Here is a 22,699-nt window from a genome sequence, read left to right on the forward strand (position 1 = left end):
CACCCCAACAGCCTCGTTTTAACTTAAGCACCTTGTTAAAGGCCCTAGCTCCAAATACAGCCACATTCTGAAGCATTGGGGGATCACGGATTCACCATATGAATCAGGGGGAATGCAATTCGGCCCATAACAGTCAACAGCCTAGCTGTGATATTATAATTTTACAAAATGTTAACCATCAGGGGAAACAGCAAAGTATGCAAAGAATCTATTATTTCTTACAATTGCAAGTGAATCTACAAGTATATGGGGTGGCAGGGGTGGGGGCAGATAAAATAACTAGGATAACAAAAGGTAAGATCAACAGAATTAGGTGATGAAGTAGCCCCATGAACCTGAGATGAGTAGGCAGAAGCTAAAACACTCACATAAACAGGACTCACACAGGATCAAAAACTGGGCAGGTGAGGACAGAAAAAAAGAGGAGTTCTGATAATTATATAACCTGGAACAAGAAATTACCAAAAATTACCCTCAAAAAGAAAGAATCCCATTTAAGTGAAACTGGATGAGAGAAGAGTAAAGTCTCTCAGGCTTCTAGAGAAGACTACAAGACCATGGGGACCTACTAAGAGGCCTATAGAAAGAAAACTGCCTTCCCTGGTGGCCCAGTGGTTAAGACTCGGTACTTTCACTGCCGTGGGCCTGGGCTGGATCCCTGGTCGGGGAACTAAGATCCCACAAGCTGTGCAGCGTGGCCAGAAAAATTTTTTTAATTAAAATAACAAAAATTTTTAAAAAGGGGACTTCCCTGGTGGTGCAGTGGTTAAGAATCTGCCTGCCACTGCAGGGGACATGGGTTCCATCCCTGGTCCAGGAAGATCCCACAGGCCACAGAGCAACTAAGCCCATGTGCCACAACTACTGAGCCCATGCACCTAGAGCCCATGCTCCGCAAGGAGAAGCCACCGCAAGGAGAAGCCTGAGCACCACAACTAGAGAAAGTCTTGGCGTAGCAGTGAAGACCCAACACAGCCAAAAAAAAATTTTTAAAAAGAAAACTGTTGGGATTAAAATCTAAATCAAACAAAGAGGCATCACTAAGGATAAAGATTCCCAAAGGAGGCCAATCTCAGAGAATATCACAGCAGAGACTAGATAAAGAGGACATATTTATTCCTGTATGTTGAAATATAATATACAATTAGAAAAGGGCAGAAATAATAAGTGAACAAGCTACTCATATTTCACCATTTCACAAACGGAAGACATTTATGTAACCAGCAACCAGATCAAGAAACAGAATATTACCCGCACTCCAGAAGCCTCCACTTTTCTCCTTTCTAGTCACTAATCCCTCAACGGATCATGCTTGCTAATGTCCACTGGCCAAAGTAAGTTATGTAGCCAAAATTAGACTCACTGCAGAAAGAGACAACAGAAGGGTGTAGACACCAGGAGATGTGATTTATTTGGGGTCATCAATATAACACCCTACCACATATCATACTGATGGTCATTTGGGCACACTTCAGTCTGGGGCTATTACAAACAGTACTATGAACATTCTTGTACATTTATTTGGTAAGCATTTATCTTCAAGTGGAATTACTGAGTTATAGGATATGCATATGCAGCTTTAGTAGATACTGCCAAACAACTTTCCAAATTGCTTGTATCCATTTATATTTCTATACCAATTTACACTTCCAATAGCAGTGCATGAGAATTCCAATTACTCTACATTCTCACCAACACTTGGTATTTTTCATTTACTTCATTTAGCCATTCTAGTGGGTATGTATTGGTATCTCACTTTGATTTTGAGTGGCCATATTTTTAAATACTTCACATAAGAAACCAAGGAGAAAATTTCAAACCTTAAAACTAAGAAAACTACCTTGGTCCACTTCCACCCCCATCACAGAAACCTCCTGAAGTACAGGTAAATCCCTCTAACTTATACATGAACAAGAGAAAAGAATACAACATAACCCTATGAAAAGTACTGTGAGAAAAAAGATTAAAAAGAACCAAATTACGTACCAGTAGTCAACGAAGGAACATCACAAAAATATGGCCACAAAGTAGATGAAAACTGTAATATAATATTTCAATAAGAATTGAAAGAAATTAAGGAAATGATAGGATGCTATGAAAGAAAGCATACATCAGAAATAGAAAAGCTAAAAAAAATGACAATGGCTAAATAACAAGAGCATTTAAAAAGAGAAATGACAGAGTTCAGTATGGAATAGAGAAGGAAAAAAAAATTCAAAAGGAAGACAAAACTAGAAGGAACACTAGGCTTAATAGATAGACACCATGGAAAGTACATTAAAGAGACTAAAAGAGAAAAAGAAAAAAGTACAGCAAATATAAAAAATAAAATAAAAAGAATTTGAATAAAGTATAGACATAAATGATAAGCAAAGAAGATTCAACATTATGTAACAGAAGACCTCAAGGAAGAAAATAAAAATAATGGAAAAGAACAAATATATAACTGATGAAAATATTTTTTTAAAAAATTTGAGCCAACATAATAAAACATCCATGTGTATCTGGAAAAATTAACAGAGAACAGCCAACACTTAAGACGTATTCTAGTAAAATTATTTGCCTTTAAAGATGAAGGGAGACTTCCCTGGTGGGTGGTCCAGTGGTTAAGACTCTGTGCTCCCAATGCAGGGGGCCTGGGTTCGATCCCTGATCAAGGAAATAACATCCCACACACTGCAAGTAAGCCCATGCACCACAACTAGAGAAGCCCCGCAAGCCGCAACAAAGAGCCCATGTGCTACAACAAAGACCCAGCACAGCCAAAATAAAAAAAAAAAATTAAAAAAAAAAAGGTGTGTGTGGGGGGGAATGTCCTTTGGGCATCTAGGAAAAAAGATAAAGACACTTAAAGAAGAAAGAAAATCATATTGGTATTAGACTCTGACAACACTTTTTATCAGAATACAATACAGTAGGACGCAGCAAACTGTGGCTTATGTACCAAATCTAGCCCACTGTCCAGTTCTGTAAATAAAGTTTTACTGGAACACAGTCATGCTTGTTCATTTATATATTCTCTATGGCTGCTTTTGCACTGACATGGCACAGTTAAATGATTGTGACAGTGACCTATGGCCCACAAAGCCTAAAATAATTACTATTTGGCCTTTTAAAGAAAAGTTTTGTCAAATCTTAAAACAGAATAACATATTTAAGATACTTGAGGAAAGGGGAATTCTCCAGTGGTCCAGTGGTTAAGACTCTGCGCTTCCACTGCAGGGTGTGCAGGTTCGATCCCTGGTCTGGGAACTAAGATCCCGAATGCAGCGCAGACATAAATAAATAAATAAATAAAATAAAATTACTTTTTAAAAAAAGAGAGATGCAAACATTAAAAGGAAAAAACAGTTATTTGAGGGAAGAAAATGCAGGCTAAGTAATTATGTTCAGCCAAAATGCCCTTCAAGTTTAAAAGACACAGATGAACAGTTTTAAATATGAAAGACAGAAGATATTACTCACACAAGCTATTTATGTGGATTCATTGAGCTTCAGACTATCAAATGATGATTATAGAAGCCTTAGCACAAGGACTTATGTTGTACACTGAATATATTCAACTGTAGAACTAAAACCAATGATGGGCAAAGGTGACAGAGTAGTTTGTGACTTGTATGGGGTGAACAGACAGAACTAAGAAATCTTAGGGAGCAGGAATTGACTGGTCTAGGCACTTGATTATGTATGGAAGACAGGACTGAGAATAACGGAGGCATCACAGATAACTCCTAAATTTCTGGACTGGGAAAATGTATGGAAATAGTACCACTCACTAAGCTAGGGGACACAAGAAAAGACAGATATGAAGAGAAAGATAAATCAAGTTTTGGGCATGCTGAATGTGAAGTGTTTGTGGCAGATCAAATGACTGTGTCCAGTTGGTTGTTGTATACATCTGGATTTCAGCAGAGAGGCCCTGAGTGGATATCAGATTCAAGAGTCATCAGCCAAGGAAGATGTGAACTGATCAGAATGGCGTGTAATTTACCATGCAAGTAGCAAGGCCAATATCTGAAAAAGAGCACCAAAAGAAACATGTCCTTAGAATTCACAAGAAAACGGCATCAGCAGTTTCACTAAATTTGGCTACACTGAGATCCTCCTGCATTTGAAACCGATGATTAAGAATTTTCTACTTTAAACTATCCAAAATAAAATATTTAAAAATAATGAAGAGTGAATAAAAACAAAATAAAGCCTTTAACTCCCCACTTTAATTATTTTTAATGGCATACGAAGTTGATCATATTGCTGTCTACTGGACCTTGCACTCAAGTGAAAAAATGCCAAGAGAGTAAAAAAAGGTATAAAAGATGAAAACCACTATAAAATTACACATATGGAATGAAGTATGTATGTATGTATGAAAGACAATGGTGGAGGAAGAGGCTGTTATTATCAGCTGAATTGTGTTCCCTCCAAATTCATACACTGAAGTCCTAACCCCCAGTACTTCAGAATGAGACTGTATTTGGAGATTGGGCCTTTAAAGAGGTAATTAAGGTAAATGAGGTCATTTGGGTGAATCCCAATATCACCCAATTCATTTGGGTGAATCCCAATAATCCCAATATCCCAAAGGATATGGACTAATGTCCTTACAGGAAGAGAGGAGATTAGGTCACAGAGGGGCACATAGGAAGGACCATGTGAAGATACCTAAGGAAAACAACGATCTACAAGCCAAGGAGAGAGGCCTTAGAAGAATCCAACCCTGCCAACATCTTATAGCTTCCAGAACTGTAAAAAATAAATAAATTTTTGTTGTTGAAGCCACCCAGTCTGTCGTACTTTGTTTCAGCAGCCCTTAAAAACGAATACAGGCTAGAGAGAGAAAGTAGTCCTAGTTGGGTAAGAGTTCAGATATTGATAATATTCCACTAAGTATGAAGCCTTGTAACAGAAAAAGTAAAGCTTTTGCTATGTGGTGATTATGGCTTATATGCAACAATAAAATTTTTTAAACAGTTAAGTATTTACAAGGGAAAACAGGGAAGATACTGACAAGGGAAAAGTGAAGGGACACAATATTGGCAAGTAGAAAAGGACGGAAGAGGTTAAAGTAGTGTCAGTTTTGAGAAAAATCAAGAAGAGAGAAATCCAACCGAGATATGTCCTATTCCTGACATTTTAATGAACTAAAAAGGTAAATAAAATAACCCAAAAACAATTCAGCCAAGGAAGGGAGAGTAATGGAGGCAACTCTGGATAATTCTCCAGAACTCAAAAGAATTTAAAAAAAAAATTTCAGCTAATGGAATCCTTGATGATTAACAAATAAGTTTTCAGGTATCAAACGAAAAGATGTTTGCAATGGGTATTAATGGAATTCTTTGAAAGTTATTTTTGTGTTTTTGAACAAACAGGTAATCATTACTAGCAGCTGCACTACTTCTTGCCCTGCATCCAGAGCTACAGAGGCCCAAGAGGAAGTAAGGTGGAGGAGAAAGCAATTCTCCAACTTGAAGCCCTGCTCCCTTGTGCCAGGCTGGTCAACATTCAGGCAGATCAGAGGGGGAAAAAAGCTGGAAGAAAACTGCACCATTTGTGGTAAGACTTTCAATGTTTTAAAAAGTTTCTTAAATGATTTACCTATATTTAACATAAAGTTGCACAATTTATCTTTTGATGCTACTTTTCTTTCAGTACAAAAGGACCAATTACTGATGTCATAGACCACATCCCTTTGCTTTCTATATTACTTTAAGTGTGATAAAGTGTTTCTTTTTTTTTTTTTTTTTTTTTTTGCGGTACGCAGGCCTCTCACTGCTGTGGCCTCTCCCGTTGCGGAGCACAGGCTCCAGACATGCAGGCTCAGCAGCCATGGCTCACGGGCCCTGATAAAGTGTTTCTGAAATACATCTTTGTCACTAGAGACACTGGTTTTACCAATATGCAATACTCAAAAAGCTCTCCAACGGTTTAAGTGTGAGACTCTGCAAAACAAACATGAATACTGCTGCATAATTTGCCTTTCTCCAGAAAAGGGTATTACACTTTGTTGACCCTGCATACAAAATAAAATTAAAAATTTGCATTTTCAGTACTTTTGGTTTCTTGACCTTTATTTGAATTTGAAACTAAGCTTTACCAAACAACAGAATTTACACTGTAACTAGCCAACCATGGTCCTCATTATGGAATCTGTGCAGTGCATTTGTTTGTTACCTAGGAAACAGAGGAGAGCACAGGCAGAGTGCAATTTCAGTATAGCAAAAGAATTCTCCAATCATGCTGGTAAATAAAGTCCATAAATCAACTAATCAGAAGCAAAGTCAAGAAGTACCATGGAAGAGTTAAGCTCTATGGAAACTTTCTTCAAGGCAAAAAAGAAACCTGTGGGGTTTCTTCAGGCGACTATGTAGGTCTCTTCACTAAATATTATGAGCAGGTTTCTTTACAAACACAAACTGTCAAAAAATAAACTGTTCAAAATAAATGGCTTCTCTCCAATCTTCAGCTTCTCTATTTTTGACAGTATTTAAGAGAAAAAGCTTCTTTAGAGCCAGCCTCATACATCTGGTAGCAGAATATTAGTCCAAGAATGAATTCTGCATTTTCGGCAAGCAGCAAGGGTATGTACTGCTCTTAAACAACGCAGGACGATAAAGGGTGGAACGAGAGGTCACTGTCTGCACCTCTCACAGTCAGGCCTACTTTCCCAAGCTACAAAAAACTTTAGGAAAAAGAACTTGAAAGTCCCAGATCTTTTATAAAGAACAAAATTGTTAACTTTTCAGCTTTCCCCCTGGTTATTACTAATGATAATACTAGTCATTTGAGGGTTCCAGGTAACATAAAGTGAACATTTTAAGTGTCTTTTTTTTTTTTTTTTTTTTTTTGCGGTACGCAGGCCTCTCACTGCTGTGGCCTCTCCCACCGCGGAGCACAGGCTCCGGACACGCAGGCTCAGCGGCCATGGCTCATGGGCCCAGCCGCTCCGCGGCATGTGGGATCTTCCCGGACCGGGGCACGAACCCGTGTCCCCTGCATCGGCAGGCGGACCCCCAACCACTGCGCCACCAGGGAAGCCCCATTTTAAGTATCTTTTAATGGTACCACACTAATAACTAACAAACAGGAAAAGACTAGAAAACTCTATGGATTTTAAAGCCTATCAAATTTAACCGTGGAGAGCTTAGTGTTGTTAAAAAAAACAAACAAACTGGTAAATATCAGATTCTACTGCTCAGCTACTGATACATTTAAAACCCAACTTTACGCAAATTCAAAATTTCTGGAAGCATTTGTCATAGTATCAAAAGCAGCAGAAAAAAATTTCAACGATCAGCTGTGAAAAATAATTTACATGCCTTCCTAAACACCAACATACCAGACGAAAAATCAGATGAAAATATGAAAGAGTCTCTGGAATGCTTCTGATTAACTAAAATAGTACCGTTAATTATAGAAAAACAAAGCACAAAACAAAAAAAATTAATATCTACATATCACAGTCAAAAAACAAAACAAAAAAACCAGGTGTTATCTTTTCCCAGCCTAAGTAAACACACCATGCCAATCCCAGAAAACTGTTAAGACACAGCTACAACTCTGTCAAGCAATTCTCAAATGCAGGCCACACTCTTAATGTTTAGTTTACACAGTGACTCCATTAAACCTTAATGCTACAACTGACAGCCATGTAAACAAATACATAAACATGCAATTCAATTTGTTAGCTTATCTTTTTTAATACTGGGAAGAGCTGATGAAGAGTCTGTATCTAAAGAGCTGAAACTCTGGAAGTGTTTTAGAACTCTATTCCACCATTCATGGTAAAGTCTGAACAAATTTCAACACTTAGCCTCTTTGGGCCATCCTTATTAGAAAAGGAAGAGGTATCTTGCTCAAGGGCCTACCAGCGCCTGACACTGAGCTCTGTGCAGAGTTTAAATTCATTTATCTAATCTAGAACAGAAGTCAAAACAGGAACTAATCAAAGAGGCTGGCATGACCTTTGTTAGATGTACCCTCTTCTAAGTTTTAAGTAAAGTGTACAAAAATGTACACTCCAGGCATTTACAAAATAAGGCATGAAATAATATTAATCTGTTAATGTAAAACTAGGACAAGAATCTAGGATACATTTTTCTCCTAGAAAAAGACCACTATTTTAGGCATACTAAACTGTCTCCTCTTTATAATGACAAAAATCAGTTTGCCTAGTTAACACTATATTAAATTGTATATTGTTTTCTGACAAATTTCTACATGTTACTTGACAAAAATTTAAATAGCAAATATTCTTTTCACCATAATAATTTTCCTTCATGTTTGGATGATAATACTTTTATTTTTTAAGAAAGACTACATTTCCTACATATAGTTGTACATATAACTGCATGTCCCCAAAACAGTGTTTTCTTTTTTGATCTCCTTGGTAACCATTAGATTTAAGTTTGTCAATATGGATTCTCAAACAATAAGCAAAAAAAAAAAAAAAAAAAGTCTCCAGAAATGAGCAGTAGATAGAGGTGAATGCAAAGATATAAATCCACACCTGTGTTAAAACTCTGAATCTGGAAGGGCTTCCCTGGTGGTGCAGTGGTTAAGAATCTGCCTGCCAATGCAGGGGACACAGGTTCAAGCCCTGGTCCGGGAAGATCCCACATGCCACAGAGCAACTAAGCCCGTGCCCCACAACTACTGAGCCTGTGCTCTAGAACCCGCGTGCCACAACTACTGAAGCCCACGTGCCTAGAGCCCAAGCTCCGCAACGAGAAGCCACTGCAATGAGAAGCTCGCCCACCACAACGAACAGTAACCCCCCCCCCCGCAAGTAGGGAAAGCCCGTGCAACGAAGACCCAATGCAGCCAAAAAAAAAAAAAAAATCCCATTAAAAAAAACTGAATCTGGAAAATTAATTTTCTGGGTGCTTATGCAAGCTCATTTATTATCTGAGTATCTACAAATACATAACAACTGTTCATAAAAAACATATAAATAATACAAATCAGAAATATCACTTACAGTGCTTTTCAAAAGTTATATCCACCATATACAACACAGTCGTTGGGTTATAAACAGAGAATACATAAATACATATAATAAAATAGGGAAAGCACAATCACAGGGAGAAATGATCAGTTCTAACGTTCATGTTCTCCCCATATGTCGTGAAGGAGCTCATATCTTAAACCAGCAAAAATAAAGGTTTTAGCCTGGACAGAAAGTTAGATAATTGTTTATCGCACTCCAGTCTAACCTCCACTGTGGAAGTGACTTGCTTGTTAACTGTTTATTTAATAGGTAGAAGATTCTGTCATGTTAAACCTAAGGAGTCGGGGAAATAACAAAACTTTACCTCCAAAAGTTATACATATATGTAACCATCACAACCATATTCATCTTTTATTTCTTGCCTTTAAGTCCCTATCAGAAAGAAAGAAAGAAAGAAAGAAAGAAAGAAAGAAAGAAAGAAAGAAAGAAAGAAAGAAAGAAAGAAAGAAAGAAAGAAAGAAAGAAAGAAAGAAAGAAAGAAAGAGAAAGAAAGAAAGAAAGAAAGAAAGAAAACCATCAGAATACTAAAAAACACTGATTTTGGTCAGCCCAACCTTCTCCTACCGAGGGAAATCTATTTCTCGATGTATTTGATAACAAACACAAATCACTGTGCGCAGCCTCAGACGGGCTGGGGGGCGGAAGAGCCCTTCGGAGAAAGCCCTTCTCCGTCAGAAACAATAAATAAGGGACCCAAGCGATGCACGTTCCTTCACACACGCCCCAAACGCACCTTGGCGTGCCTCGCGGGAGGGAAACAAGTCTGGCAAAGCCCCGAAACACCTCTCTCCCTCTCTCCATAACCTCCTCAAGACTTGAAAACTAAGAGAGCAGATCTTTTCTTTCCCCTTTCCCGCCCTCCTTCCCACCTCCAACAAACCCCAGAGAGGGAGCGGGCGAGCCAGACCCACGCAGCGCGCCCGCGGCCGCGGCGGCGACAGGAGACGCTGGGCGGCGGGCCGGCCCCAGAGAGACAACCCAGAGCTGCGGCCGCCGCTCTCTCGGCCGCCGGGGGTTTCTACCCCCTCACGCCCCCGAGGCCGTCGCCCGCGACGTCCGGCCGCCCGGCTTTCAGCCCTGACTCTCGGCCTTCTCGCGCCACCCCCCCACCCCAAGCCCAGAGGAACAAAAGGAGGGTTCAGCCGGGTCACTGCTAGGCCGCCGAGGGGGGGGAGGCGGCGCGGACGCCAGTGCGACCGCCCCCCACACAAAGGGGCTCCCGACCCCGGGCGCAGCGTCGGTGCGCTCGTCCCCGCCCGCGCGCGGGCTCTCACCCACCTGCAGGTGTCTGTGCGTCTGTCCATAGGAACGCGGGCAGCGAGGGGGCCTGTAGGAGCCGGGCAGCAGGGGCTGGAGGGGGCGGGACGGAGGGAAGGGAGGGAGCGCGGCCACAGGGCCGGTAAGCGAAGGCAAGTAGAACGGGAAGGCGCCGGACGGGCGACGGACCGAGGGGCTGGGGGCGGGGGCGCCAGCCTGCCTCCGCCGACCGGCGCGCGCCACTCCGTGCGCCCCGGGCTCCGCGCGCCCGACTCAGAACGCAGCGGGCAGGCGGGGGGCGGGGCGCGGGCGGGGGCGGGGCCGGCGAGCGGGGCGGGGGCTCGGACCCCGGCCTCCAGCCGGCACCGGAAACGCGCTGTGGTCCGGGAGACCCACAGGAAGTGTGTAACGGCCCTCCCACGACGCGCACCGAGCTAGCGGCGGAGGCTGTCCGGAGGAGGTGTGGACCGACCCTCCTGCTACAGACACGCGACCACGAGCTCGGTCTTCGCAGCCCGACAGGCGTGGGAGCCACGATCCCCTCAGCGTTCTCAAGTGGGCAGCACACCCCCGCTCCTGCCACACGCCCCAGGCCCGCGGCCCCCGCTGCCCTTCGCAGCTCCGTACAGCTCCACCTAAACGCCAGGATGAGACCTCCTTGCAAGACCCTGGGTTTGTCAGGCGTGTGATACCTGTTTTAACGCGCTGAGTGGAGTCACCTCTACATCCAGGCATATGCAAGAACACTTCCGATCGACAGACGTACAACCCACAGTCACCGCTGCCCGGTGGAAGTTTCCAATACAGCTACAACCACACGCACCCATCCCGTGGAGGGAGCCGGTCTGCTGAATAACACCTAAAACACACTAAGACCGGGAAGCATATAATAACACCACCTGCACAGCTCGGCACAAGGGAGGTAAGGCTGGACCAGGCGCCCTCCACCTTTATCTTATCCACCAAACACTTTCATAGTACTTACACTAAGTGCTTAGCGAATATTAATTTGCTTAATCCTAAGAACTCTATGAAATGGGTCTTGTTAGCATTGCTGTTTTGCACATGAGGAAACTGAGGCACAGAGACAGTAAGAAAGCTGCCCAAGATCACATAGTAGCAGGAGGAACCCAGATTCGTCCCAGGCAGTCTGTCTCTGTGCTCCTTTCTACTTACAGCCCTAAGCATCTCCAAAATAATAATAATGGCAATAACTATCATTTAAAGCATATCTGATTAGCCATATGTAGTGCGCACATCTTGGCCTCACCCTAGCTGTGACAGGGAAACCTCATTCCCTCCTACCCTGGGGTAAGTTAGGGGAGAGAAGAGTATGACTGAGCAGAAAAAGAGACTAACTTCTGAACAAAGGAGAAAGGATTCCTAACACCTTTGTCTATCAACACTCCTCCTGGCTGAATTTAAAAATCTGTAAACATTTTTGATAAATAATGTGTCCAAAAAAAAGAAAAAAAACCAGGGACTTTCCTGGTGGTGCAGTGGTTAAGAATCTGCCTGCCAATGCAGGGGACACCAGTTTGATCCCTGGGCCAGGAAGATCCCACATGCCACAGAGCAACTAAGCCCATCCGCCACAACTTCTGAGCCTGCGCTCTAGAGCCTATGTGCCACAACTACTGAGCCCACATGCCACAACTACTAAAGCCTGCACGCCTACAGCCTGTGCTCCGCAACAAGAGAAGCCACTGCAATGAGAAGCCCGCACACCGCTACAAAGAGTAGCCCCTGCTTGCCACAACTAGAGAAAGCCCACGCGCAGCAACAGACACAATGCAGCCAAAAATAAATAAGTAAAATAAATTTATTAGAAAAAAGAAAAAACAGTTAATCGCCACATGTTTCAAGTACATAATCCTGTGGGAAAATTGAAATCCTGTGCATTGCTGGGAGAAATATAAAATGGTGCTGCCACTATGGAAAACACTATGGAGGGTCCTCAAAAAACTAAAAATGGAATTACTGTGTGATCCAGAAATCCCACCTCTAGGTATATATATCCAAAAGAATTTGAAGCAAGAACTTAAAGAGGCATTTGCAACCCATGTTCACTGCACCATTATTCACAATAGCCCAGAGATGGAAGCAACCAAAATGTCCAAGGATGGATGAATGGATAAACAAAATGTGGCATATACATACAGTAGAGTATTATTCAGCCTGAAAAAAGCAACCCTGTCACATGCTACAACATAGATGAACCTTGAGGACATTACACTAAGTGAAATAAACCAGCCACAAAACAACAAATACTGTATATAAGGTACCTAGAGTTGCCAAAATCATGGAAACAGGGTATTATGGTGGTTGCCAGGGAATGAGAGGATTATGGAGAGTTGTTGTTCCATGAGTATAGAGTTTTAGTTCTAGAGATCTGATACACAACAAGGTGAGGATAAACCACTGACCTGTACACTTGAAAATGGTCAAAAGGATAAATTTTGTATTATTTGTTTTTTACCACAATTAACTATTTAAATGCAGTCCCATTTGTTTAAAGGATATTTCCACCTTGATGAGTTTTTTAAATGATGCAGGCTTCCAGCTATGGTGAGGTACCTTGTTGAACAAACTAACTCTCCCACTAAAAGCTATAAAAAGCTGCATTAAAAAAAAATAAAAGCCTGTTTAAACCTGTTATACAGCAATCCAGGCAGCCAAGGCTTGAGATTCCCAAGAGCCCAGCAAGAAGGGAAACATGATGAAGTGAATCCTCCATCCTAAGCCATGTTTCCTCCTCATGGCATTGTTGATTTGTGTCTAGGAGTATAGAAATCTGAGAGAGGCATCCTAGAGCTTTCAATAGTCTGATTGGGCTGGAGATACAAATTTTGGAGGTCAAGTCTATCAGGGTAGCTAGGGCTTGAGATGCTAAGATCCCAGAAGAAAGGCAATCACAGTAAAAGGAGTCAGTCATTCTACATATTTTCCCTCAAAGCATTTGCTGATTCCTAGCCTGTTCATGCAAGGGGCAAGAAGCCAGGAAATCAAGCAGAAAGCAGTTGTTAACAGAAAAAAAAAAAAAATCTAAGCAGAAGTTTTTGGCTGTCTTACTGTGCTGGAAAGAATTAAATAGAATTAAAGTTCTTAGACTTATAGTAGTAGAGACTGGCTAGGATGTGACTGCCTTATAATCACTTGGTACTTTCTCAGATAAATATATGGTCAATTGTGTACACTTTTAAGTTGTACTAACATTGCTTTTGTGCTTTTCGTGACTAAATATTTTTCATTAACCTTACAGTAATGGAAACCTCAACTTGTATTATGGAAAAGTTTTTTAATGTATTATATTTTTTAATTTCTAAAGTTCTATTTTTATTTTATTCTGCTGTTTTTCAACAAATGATGCTGGAACAATTGGATTTCCCTAGTCAGAAATATGAAATTTGATCCACACATTGCACATGTACAAAAATTAACTTGAAATGCTAAATACACCTAAATGCAAAACTTAAAACTGTAAAACTTCCATAAGTTTTCAGTTAGGCAAAGATTTCTGAATTATACCGAAAGCATGATCCAGTAAAGAAAAAGATTGATAAGTTGAACCTCATCTATTTTTTAAAAATTTTATTTATTTATTTTATTTTTGGCTGTGTTGTATCTTTGTTGCTGTGCGCGGGCTTTCTCTAGTTGCGGCGAGTGGGGGCTACTCTTCATTGCAGTGCGCGGGCTTCTCACTGCGGTGGCTTCTCTTGTTGTAGAGCATGGGCTCTAAGTGTGCAGGCTTCAGTAGCTGTGGCATGTGGGCTCAGTAGTTGTGGCTCACAGGCTCTAGAGCGCAGGCTCAGTAGTTGTGGCACATGGGCTTAGTTGCTCCACAGCATGTGGGATTTTCTCAGACCAGGGCTCGAACCTGTGTCCCATGCAATGGCAGGCAGATTCTTAGACACTGCACCACCAGGGAAGCCCAAACCTCATCTATTTAAAAAAATTTTGTTATTCCTGTATCACTGGTAAGAGAATAAAAAGACAATCTATTGAAAGGGAGAAAATATTTGCAAATATCTGAAAAATTACTTGTATCCTGAATATATAAAGAGCTCCCAAAATTCAATAATAAAACAAACAATGGAATAAATGTGGGCAAAGATTTGAGCAGACACTTCATCAAGACAATATACGCATGTCAAATAAGCACATGTAAAGATGCTCATCCTCATCAGGGATATGGAAGTTAAAATACAATTAGATACTACTACATACTTATTAGAATGGCTAAAATTTAAAAGGCTGTACATATCAGGTGTTGATGAAAATGTGAAGAAATGAAATCCTATACATTGTTAGTGAAATGTAAAATAGTATAACCACTTTGGAAAAAAGTTTGGCAATTTCTTAAAAAGTTAAATATATGCACACCATATGATCCAGTCATTTCATACCCAAGAGAATACAGGGACTTGGTACATGAATGTTCACAGAAGCTTTATTTGTAACAGCCAAAAGCTGGAAACTACCCCAGTGTCTATCAACAGGTGAATAGATAAACAAACTGTGGTGTATTCATATAATGGCAAACTGCTCAGCAGTAATAAAAAGGAATGAACTATTGATATATGTAATGATAAGAACAAATTTCAAAGTAATTATGCAGATTGAAAGATGCCAAACAGAAAATACATACTGTATGGCTCCATTAATGTAAATTCCAGGAAAATGTAAACTAATCTATAGTTATAGAAAGCAGATCAGTACTTGCTGGAAATGGGATCAAGGATGGGCATAAATGGCTACAAAGGGGCAGAAGGAAACTTGGATATGTTCATGTGTTTGGATGGTTGGTGATGGATAGGTTGACAGTGCAAAGAGTAAACATATAGGTAAATTTAAAGACTTTTTTCCTCTTTTTTTTAATCTTTAAAAAGATAATTCACTGTTATCAAAAATATTAAACAATATACTGTAGAGTTAAAAACACATGTGGAAATAAAATGTATGACCAAGTAGTACAAAGAATGGGAATGGGAAATGGAAATATTTTGTGAGATTCTTTCAAGGAAGACAGAAAGAAATAGAAGACCAGAAAAGAAGAACAAAGATACACAGAACAGATGGAATAAAGCAAATGGTAATTAATAACTTCCCAAAACAGAAAGCACCAGGTCAAGATGGGTTCACTGATGAATTCTAACAAACATTTAAGGAAGAAAATTATACCAGTTCTCTACAGTCCCCTTCAGAAGACAGAAACAGAAAATATTCCTAATTCATCCTGTGAAACCAGCATTACCCTAGTACTAAAACCAGACAAAGACATTTTAAGAAAAGAAAACTACAGACCAACATCTCTCATGAACTTAGATGCAAAAATCCTCAACACAATATTAGCAAATTGAATCCAACAACATATAAAAAGAATTACATAGCACAGTTGTCTTAGCCTGTTCAGCCTGCTATAACAAAATACCAGAGACTAGGTGGTTTAAAAACAACAGAAAGTTATTTTGCACAGTTCTGGAGGCTGGGAAGTCCAAGACCAAGGCACAGGCAGATCTGGTGTATGGTGAGGGCCTGAGTTCTGATTCACTGGTGGCACCTTTTTGCCATGTCCTCACTTGGTGAAAGGGACCAGCTAACTCTCTCTGAGGTCTCTTTTATAAGGGCATTAATCCCAGTTATGAGGGCCCCACCCTCATGATCTAATCACCTCCCAAAGGCTCCTTGGGGGGTTAGGATTTCAATATATGAAATTTGTGGGCATAAGAACATATAGGCCATAAAAACAACCAAGTGGGATTTATCCTAGGTTTGCAAGGATGGTTCAACTTTCAAAAATCCATTAACATAATCTACCACATCAACAGGCTGAAAGAGGAAAATCACATGATTATACAAACAGATGCAGAAAAAGCATTTGACAAAGTCCAACACCCACTCATAATAAAATATTTCAGTAAGCTAGGAATAGAGGGGAACTTCCTCAATTTGATAAAGAATATCTACAAAAAACCTACAACTAACATCACACTTAATGGTGAGAAACTAGAAGCTTTCCCATTAAGATCATGAATAAGGCAAGGATGTCCCCTCTCACTACTGCTTTTCAACATCATACTGGAAGTGCTAGCTAATGCAATAACTTAAAAGGAAATAAAAGGTAAACAAGTTGGGAAGGAAGAAATAAAACTCTCTGTTCACAGATGACATAATTGTCTATATAGAAAAGCTATAAAAATTACCAAAGAAACTTCTGGGAACTAATAAATTATTATAGCAAGGTTGTAAAATACAAGGTTAATATACAAAAGTCAATCACATTCCTATATACCAGTAATGAAGTGAAATTTGAAATGTAAAACACATTATCATTTATATTAGCACTCAAAAAATTTAAATATTCAGATACAAATCTAACAAACTATGTGCAAGATCTATATAAGAAAACCTACCAAACTGTGATGAAAGATATCAAAGAATAACAATAAATGAAGAGATATTTCATGTTCATGGATAGGAAGACTCAATACTGTCAAAACATCAGTTTATCCCAAGTTGATATATAGATTCAACTCAAAGCCAATCAAAATCCCAGCAAGTTATTTTGTGAATATGAACAAACTTATTCTAAAGTTATATGGAGAGGCAAAAGAACCAGAATAGCCAACTCAATATTGAAGATCAAAGTTAAGATTGACATTACCTGACTTCAAGACTTACTATAAAGCTAAAGTAACCACATAGCGTGGTTATTAGTGAAAGGATAAATAGATCAATGTAGGAGAATAGAGAGCCTAGAAACATACCCACATGAATAGAGTCAACTGACCTTTGACAAAGGAGGAAAGATAGTCTTTTCAACAAATGGTGCTGGAACAACTGGATATACACATGCAAAATAATAAATAAAAATAAACAAAGGCTTTACACCTTTCACAAAAATTACTCAAAATGGATTACAGATCTAAATGTCAAATGCAAAACTAAAACTCCCTAGAAAATATCATAGGAGAAAACCTAGATGACCTTGGGTAGAGCAATGACTTTTTAGATACAACTCCAAAGGCATGATCCATGAAAGAAATGACTGATAAGCAGGGCTTCATTAAAATGAAAAACTTCTGCTCCGCAAAAGACAATGTCAAGAGAATGAGAAAGTAAGTCACAGATTGGGAAAAAATATTTACGAAAGACACATCTGATAACGGATTGTTATCCAAAATATACAAAGAACTCTTAAAATGCAACAATAAGAAAACAACCTGATTTAAAAATGGGCCAAAGACCTCAACAGACATCTCACCAAAGAAGATAGAGAGGAAAGTAAGCATATGAAAAGATGTTCAACATCATATGTCATGAGGGAATGGCAAACTAAAGCAACAATGAGATACTACCACACACCTGTTAGAATGACTAAAACCCAAAAAACTGGCAATACCAAGTGCTAACAAGGATGTGGAGCAACAGGAACATGCTGCTGGTGGGAATGCAAAATGGTACAGCCACTTTGGAAGACTATTTGGCAGTTTCTTTTTTTTTTTTTTTTTGACAGTTTTTTTTCTATTTGGCAGTTTCTTACAAAACTCACTCTTACTGTACATATATTTTCCTTCCTACAGTTTCCTATCCTAGAAACTGAAAGTCCTCTTTGTCTTGTTCCTTCACAAAAAAATTTATTGTTCATTGTTGTATAAGCTCAAGTTCTAACCACATCTTTGAGTTACTCATGTCTGAATGCTTCCATGTTTATGTGCAATGCATATGTTAATACTTCTATTTGTTTTTCTCTTGCTAATCTATCTTTTGTTAGTCTAATTTACAGGACCCCAACTGAAAACTTAAGATAGGTAGAGGAAAAAGACTTCTTTTCTTCTACTTAAGAGGATTATTTAAGAGGCACTATTTAAGGGAATTCCCTGGTGGTCCAGTGGTTAGGACTTGGCACAATTACTGTTGGGGCCAGGTTCGATCCCTGCCCGGGGAACTAAGATCCCACAAGCAGTGTGGCACAGCCAAAAAGAGAAAAAAGAAAAAAAAAGGGCACTACTTAAGAGGATTTGTTAAAATATAGGATTACTAGCAACAAACCATCTTTAAAATGTCTAAATAACTTCATCAAACACTAAAAAGCCAAATGGCATGGTTTCCCTCCATACCATTCCATTTCAGAAACAGGAGTCAAATGGATACTGAACCACACACAAAATGGCCATTCAGAACTTCTGGGAGACTCTACAACCTCAGTGCAGTTAATGGGCAAGATCCAAGAGAAGGGAACACATGAATTCATTAAGGCAGCTGGGGGATATGGCAAAGCTTTAGCAATGTAGCTGTGGTACCTTTATTTCTGATAAAATAGTACAGACTGCTCACTACTTCGTAGTGATAATAAGCGAAAACAGGCTGCAGAGGACCTCATCCAACTCCCTCAATTACTGATATGAAAACCAGGACCCTGTGGAAAGATTTTCTTCTGATATCCTAAGGCCTTTTAATTAGCAAGTTCATGTTTTAGTAACCAAACTCCAGAATTCCTGGCTCACAATATTTTCTAGTTTTTATTTTCCCAAAGCTTTGAAGCCATGTGGAAAATGCAGAGAAAGGAGAAAAGTCTTTAGAACATCTCAGTAGCAAAGGAGTCTGCTGGCAACATCTGACAGGGATCCTAATGTGGCTGGAAATGAACGGGAGATGCCAAGGGAGTTGTGATCCTGCCACATCAAAGTCAATCTATCTGGGCTTCCAGGAGGGGGAAGTGGGGTCTTCAAGTTCTATCCAAGGCCAATGTACTGGGAGGTTGTTGGAAAGGGCTTGTTAATTTTGACCTTGGGCTAGTCCTTTCCTATCTCTGGTCCTCTGTTTCCTGATTTGTAAAATACAGATTAAGTGCTCCTAATGTTATGATTCTACAAAATGTCAGAATTAGCTAAATTGCTTAACAGCACAATAATATTAGTGAGTGGAAGGTGAGAAGTGAAAGAATTACACTGAACACGTATTTTTAACTGATTAAAAGGAAAGATAGGAGCTTAAAAAAAAATAAGTTTAACTTTTTTAAAAAAAGAAATGAAACAGAGAAGGACCCTGTGGGTCCATCCTACGTACAAAGCCTTTCTGTGTCCCCTATTTCTTGTTTGTAGGATATAGGCTTCATTCAGCCTCCTTGACCTTCATTGAGTTACAAAGGGCAGATTCAAACAGTTGCTAATCAGGGAAGGGAGGGAATGCAGAAACAGGGGAGGAGCAGTCAAGAAACAAGAGTGCAGCCTTGAGGCAGGGTCCTGGTTCCTCCTCAAGGAATATATATAACAATATCTTTGCATTCTTCTGTAAGAACTAAGGCCCCCACCCAGGTGGAGGATGGTAACTTCAGGCTGAGCACAAGATTTCTGAAACACCTCAGTTACCTCACCACCAACCAATCAAGAGAGATTCACACAGCGCTCACCCCAAATTCTGCCTATAAAAACTTCTCCCTGAAAACTATTGGGGAGTTTGGGTTTTTTGAGCACAATCCACCCATTCTCCTTGATTGGCCCTGTAATAAACCTTTCTGTGCTACAAACTCCAATGTTTCAGTTTGTTTGGCCTCACTGTGTGTAGTGCACAGGAACTTGTGTTCGTAACAGAAATACAAACAAACTATTGCATTAGTTTACTAGGACTACAATAACAAAATACCACAGACTGAGTGGCTAAAGCAACAGAAATTTCTTACAATTCTGGAGACTAGTCTGAGATCAAGGTGTCAGTAGGTTTGGTTTCTTCTGAGGCCTCTTTCCTTGGCTTGCAAATGACTGCCTTCTTGCTGGTCCTCACATGGTCATTCCTCTGTGTGTGCCTCCTTGGTCTCTCTTTTGTGTCCAAATTTCCTCTTATAAGGACACCAGTCAGACTGGATTATGGCCCACCCTACCCTAAAAGCCTGGGTTTTAACTTACTCACCTCTTTAAAGATCTTATCTCCAAATACAATCAATTCTGAGATTCTTGGGGTTAGGACTTCAACATATGAAGGGGGCATACCATTCAGCCCATAACAACCATCTATTCTAATGTTCTCATTTCAAAACACTGTGACCAAGTGCACACTTCTGGGGAGGAATTATCTTAGGATATTTTTACGTACTTTAAAATAGGATATATATACTGCAGTTAGTTGAATTACATCAATAATATTTTCCTATAGGTAAAATACCTTACACTTAGAAAGGTAGTTAACAAAATATACTTTTTGTTTAATTTGTCTTCACAAATAGTATTTATTAAGTAGTTTATTATGTGATTTCTGTGAAAATGTAATATAGAAGATTTTCTTTAAAACAAATTTATAAAACTCTAAAATATCATTAGTATACAATCCTAAACTAAAAAGTTTAAAACAGACTAGTCTCATTTTACGTGGGAAAAAGATATGAAAAGAGTAATGTTGCTGCTTGACCCCGATTGATTACTAATAATACTTTTCCCAGAAGATGATGGTGTATGAGATACAGGACTCAGAGGGCAAAACTCACAAAATAAGAAAAACAGAATATCTTAGAATTCTACTTAATGATGCTTATGTTTGGTTAGCTAGCTGTTTTAATTACAATTTCAAGTCTTATAGATACAGAAATTCTATTTTTTCCAGAACAAACGTATATCCTTATAATATAATAGGGATGAAAACAAACATTCAGTTTTAACTATTAAACCCTTTTACTTTTTGAGCTTAGCGGTCAACATTTTTTTTCTCTTCACAGCCTGGCATTCATCTGATTCATTAGCTTCTCCAATTTGATTGCTAGGGCCATGTTTCCTTTAATCTTCAATCTTCCTGACATGAATGCTATTGTTGGTTTTAGTTTCCCTAAAAAGAGAAAATGAGAGAGTAAAAATCAGCCATTAGTGCCCTTAGGGATGTACCACTTCAAGAACATGCTTATAAAAAGAATCTCTGAGTTCTATAAACCTCTGAAACACAGAAATTTCTTTTATAGCATCTTTTTATCAGTATCTTGGGAATCCCAATTCCTAGATTTAGATTTTAACAATATCTTGTAATATGAGAGATAATATAAAAGCAACAATCAACAAAAGATTATACCAAAAAGCGGAAGAGGCAACATGTACAGTACACTAAAGAATAGATGGCCCTCAAATGAATTGTAGTAAACAAATACTACCTATTTTAGTTATTTTCCAATCTATTATAGTTCATTAAACTCTTAACATTTCAAGTTTAGAGTCAAAAAATCAAATGGTATAAACGCATATAATTTTCTTAAGAAATGACATTAAAAGTATAGTGTATGGACACAGAAGTACGTCTTAGCAGTATTTTAACCACAGAAATGCCAGAAATTTTACATTTTTACATGGTGGGCATTAAAACAGAATTGTAGCTAATAACAACATATAATAAACAGGAGCTCCATGAAGGGAGGGAACTTTGTTTTTATTTGCTACTCTCATTTCCCAATCTTTTCACTGTTAGGCTTCACCTAAAAAACTGGCTCCTTGCTCTCTCACTCTACAGTGAAACCCACCAGTCCACAGCCCCACTCATGCATACACAGCTTCCAATCAGCTTTACATAGCCTTGCTTGTTAAAGATGAATGGGCAGCAAATGGAGACCAGGAAAAAACAAAATCACCCCAAAACCAAAAACAAATCAAAGCAATTTGGGGGAAACAGAGACTGCAGGCATAGAAGAAACAGAAACGAAATAAATGAACAAATTAAAAATTCTGTAATTCATGTCCTCATTGATAAGACAAGCTGTGACAATGTGTCAACAACAGGATGCTGGAAGAAAAGGGGTGAGGAGGAGAAGCACAGGAAATGGGTATTGAAAAGAGAGGAAGTGGGAGAAGCAGGTGAAGGGGAATGGAATGGCGTAGAGTGAGGAGGAAGAAGGGGGCAGTAAGAGAAGAAAAAAGAAGCTGAGAAAACATGAGTGAACTCTTGGAAATTAAGATTTTGACATATCCACAATATTAGAATGTAATAGAAAGGAGACACTTGCAATCTTCTGGTCACAGCAGTCTCTCCATTGCAAAATTCCCCCTCCCGCTATTACAAAAGCCTCTCTCTATGAACCAGCACCCCCCCACCACAATAATCTTTTGAAATAAAGTTTTCCTTACTATATATACATATATTTTTTTAAAGGAAAGAATAAGGCCCTAAATATTACGTGATTAAATCAGAGATATAATGTTTTCTTCAGAAAGTGGGAACTGAGAAAACTGAGATAGCTATCAAAGAAATAATATAAGATACATTCCCAAAGAGCCCATCAAGTATCCAGGAAGATGAATGAAAAAAAAAGCCTTGTATCATTGTGAAATTTCAGAACACTACAGAGAAAGAGATCATTTTGATTCCAAAACTTTCAGAAAGGGGAGTGCTGGATAAAAAAGATTAAGAATAGTATCACATCCTCCATGGTAATCTTAGAAGATGGAGCAATGACTTCATTTTCTG

General features: G+C 39.3%; 2 protein-coding genes across 6 annotated transcripts in view; both read right to left on the bottom strand.

Moving 5' to 3' along the window:
• The window catches only part of KIAA1958 (KIAA1958 ortholog), a 184,629-nt gene extending 174,118 nt beyond the window's left edge, over positions 1–10,511 (bottom strand). For all 3 annotated transcript variants that reach the window (XM_032634608.1, XM_032634607.1, XM_032634606.1), the window contains exon 1: positions 10,286–10,511. The gene's annotated coding sequence lies outside the window, so the exon portion shown is untranslated. The remainder of the gene's footprint in view (positions 1–10,285) is intronic.
• An 8,044-nt stretch (positions 10,512–18,555) lies between these two features.
• HSDL2 (hydroxysteroid dehydrogenase like 2) overlaps positions 18,556–22,699 on the bottom strand; it is an 84,647-nt gene continuing 80,503 nt past the window's right edge. For all 3 annotated transcript variants that reach the window (XM_032635957.1, XM_032635956.1, XM_032635958.1), the window contains one exon: positions 18,556–21,079. In XM_032635957.1, coding sequence (XP_032491848.1) covers positions 20,967–21,079 — 113 coding nt within the window. In that variant the 3' untranslated portion in view covers positions 18,556–20,966. The remainder of the gene's footprint in view (positions 21,080–22,699) is intronic.

The sequence above is a fragment of the Phocoena sinus genome, chromosome 6 (assembly GCF_008692025.1).
Source record: "Phocoena sinus isolate mPhoSin1 chromosome 6, mPhoSin1.pri, whole genome shotgun sequence".
Classification (NCBI taxonomy): domain Eukaryota; kingdom Metazoa; phylum Chordata; class Mammalia; order Artiodactyla; family Phocoenidae; genus Phocoena; species Phocoena sinus.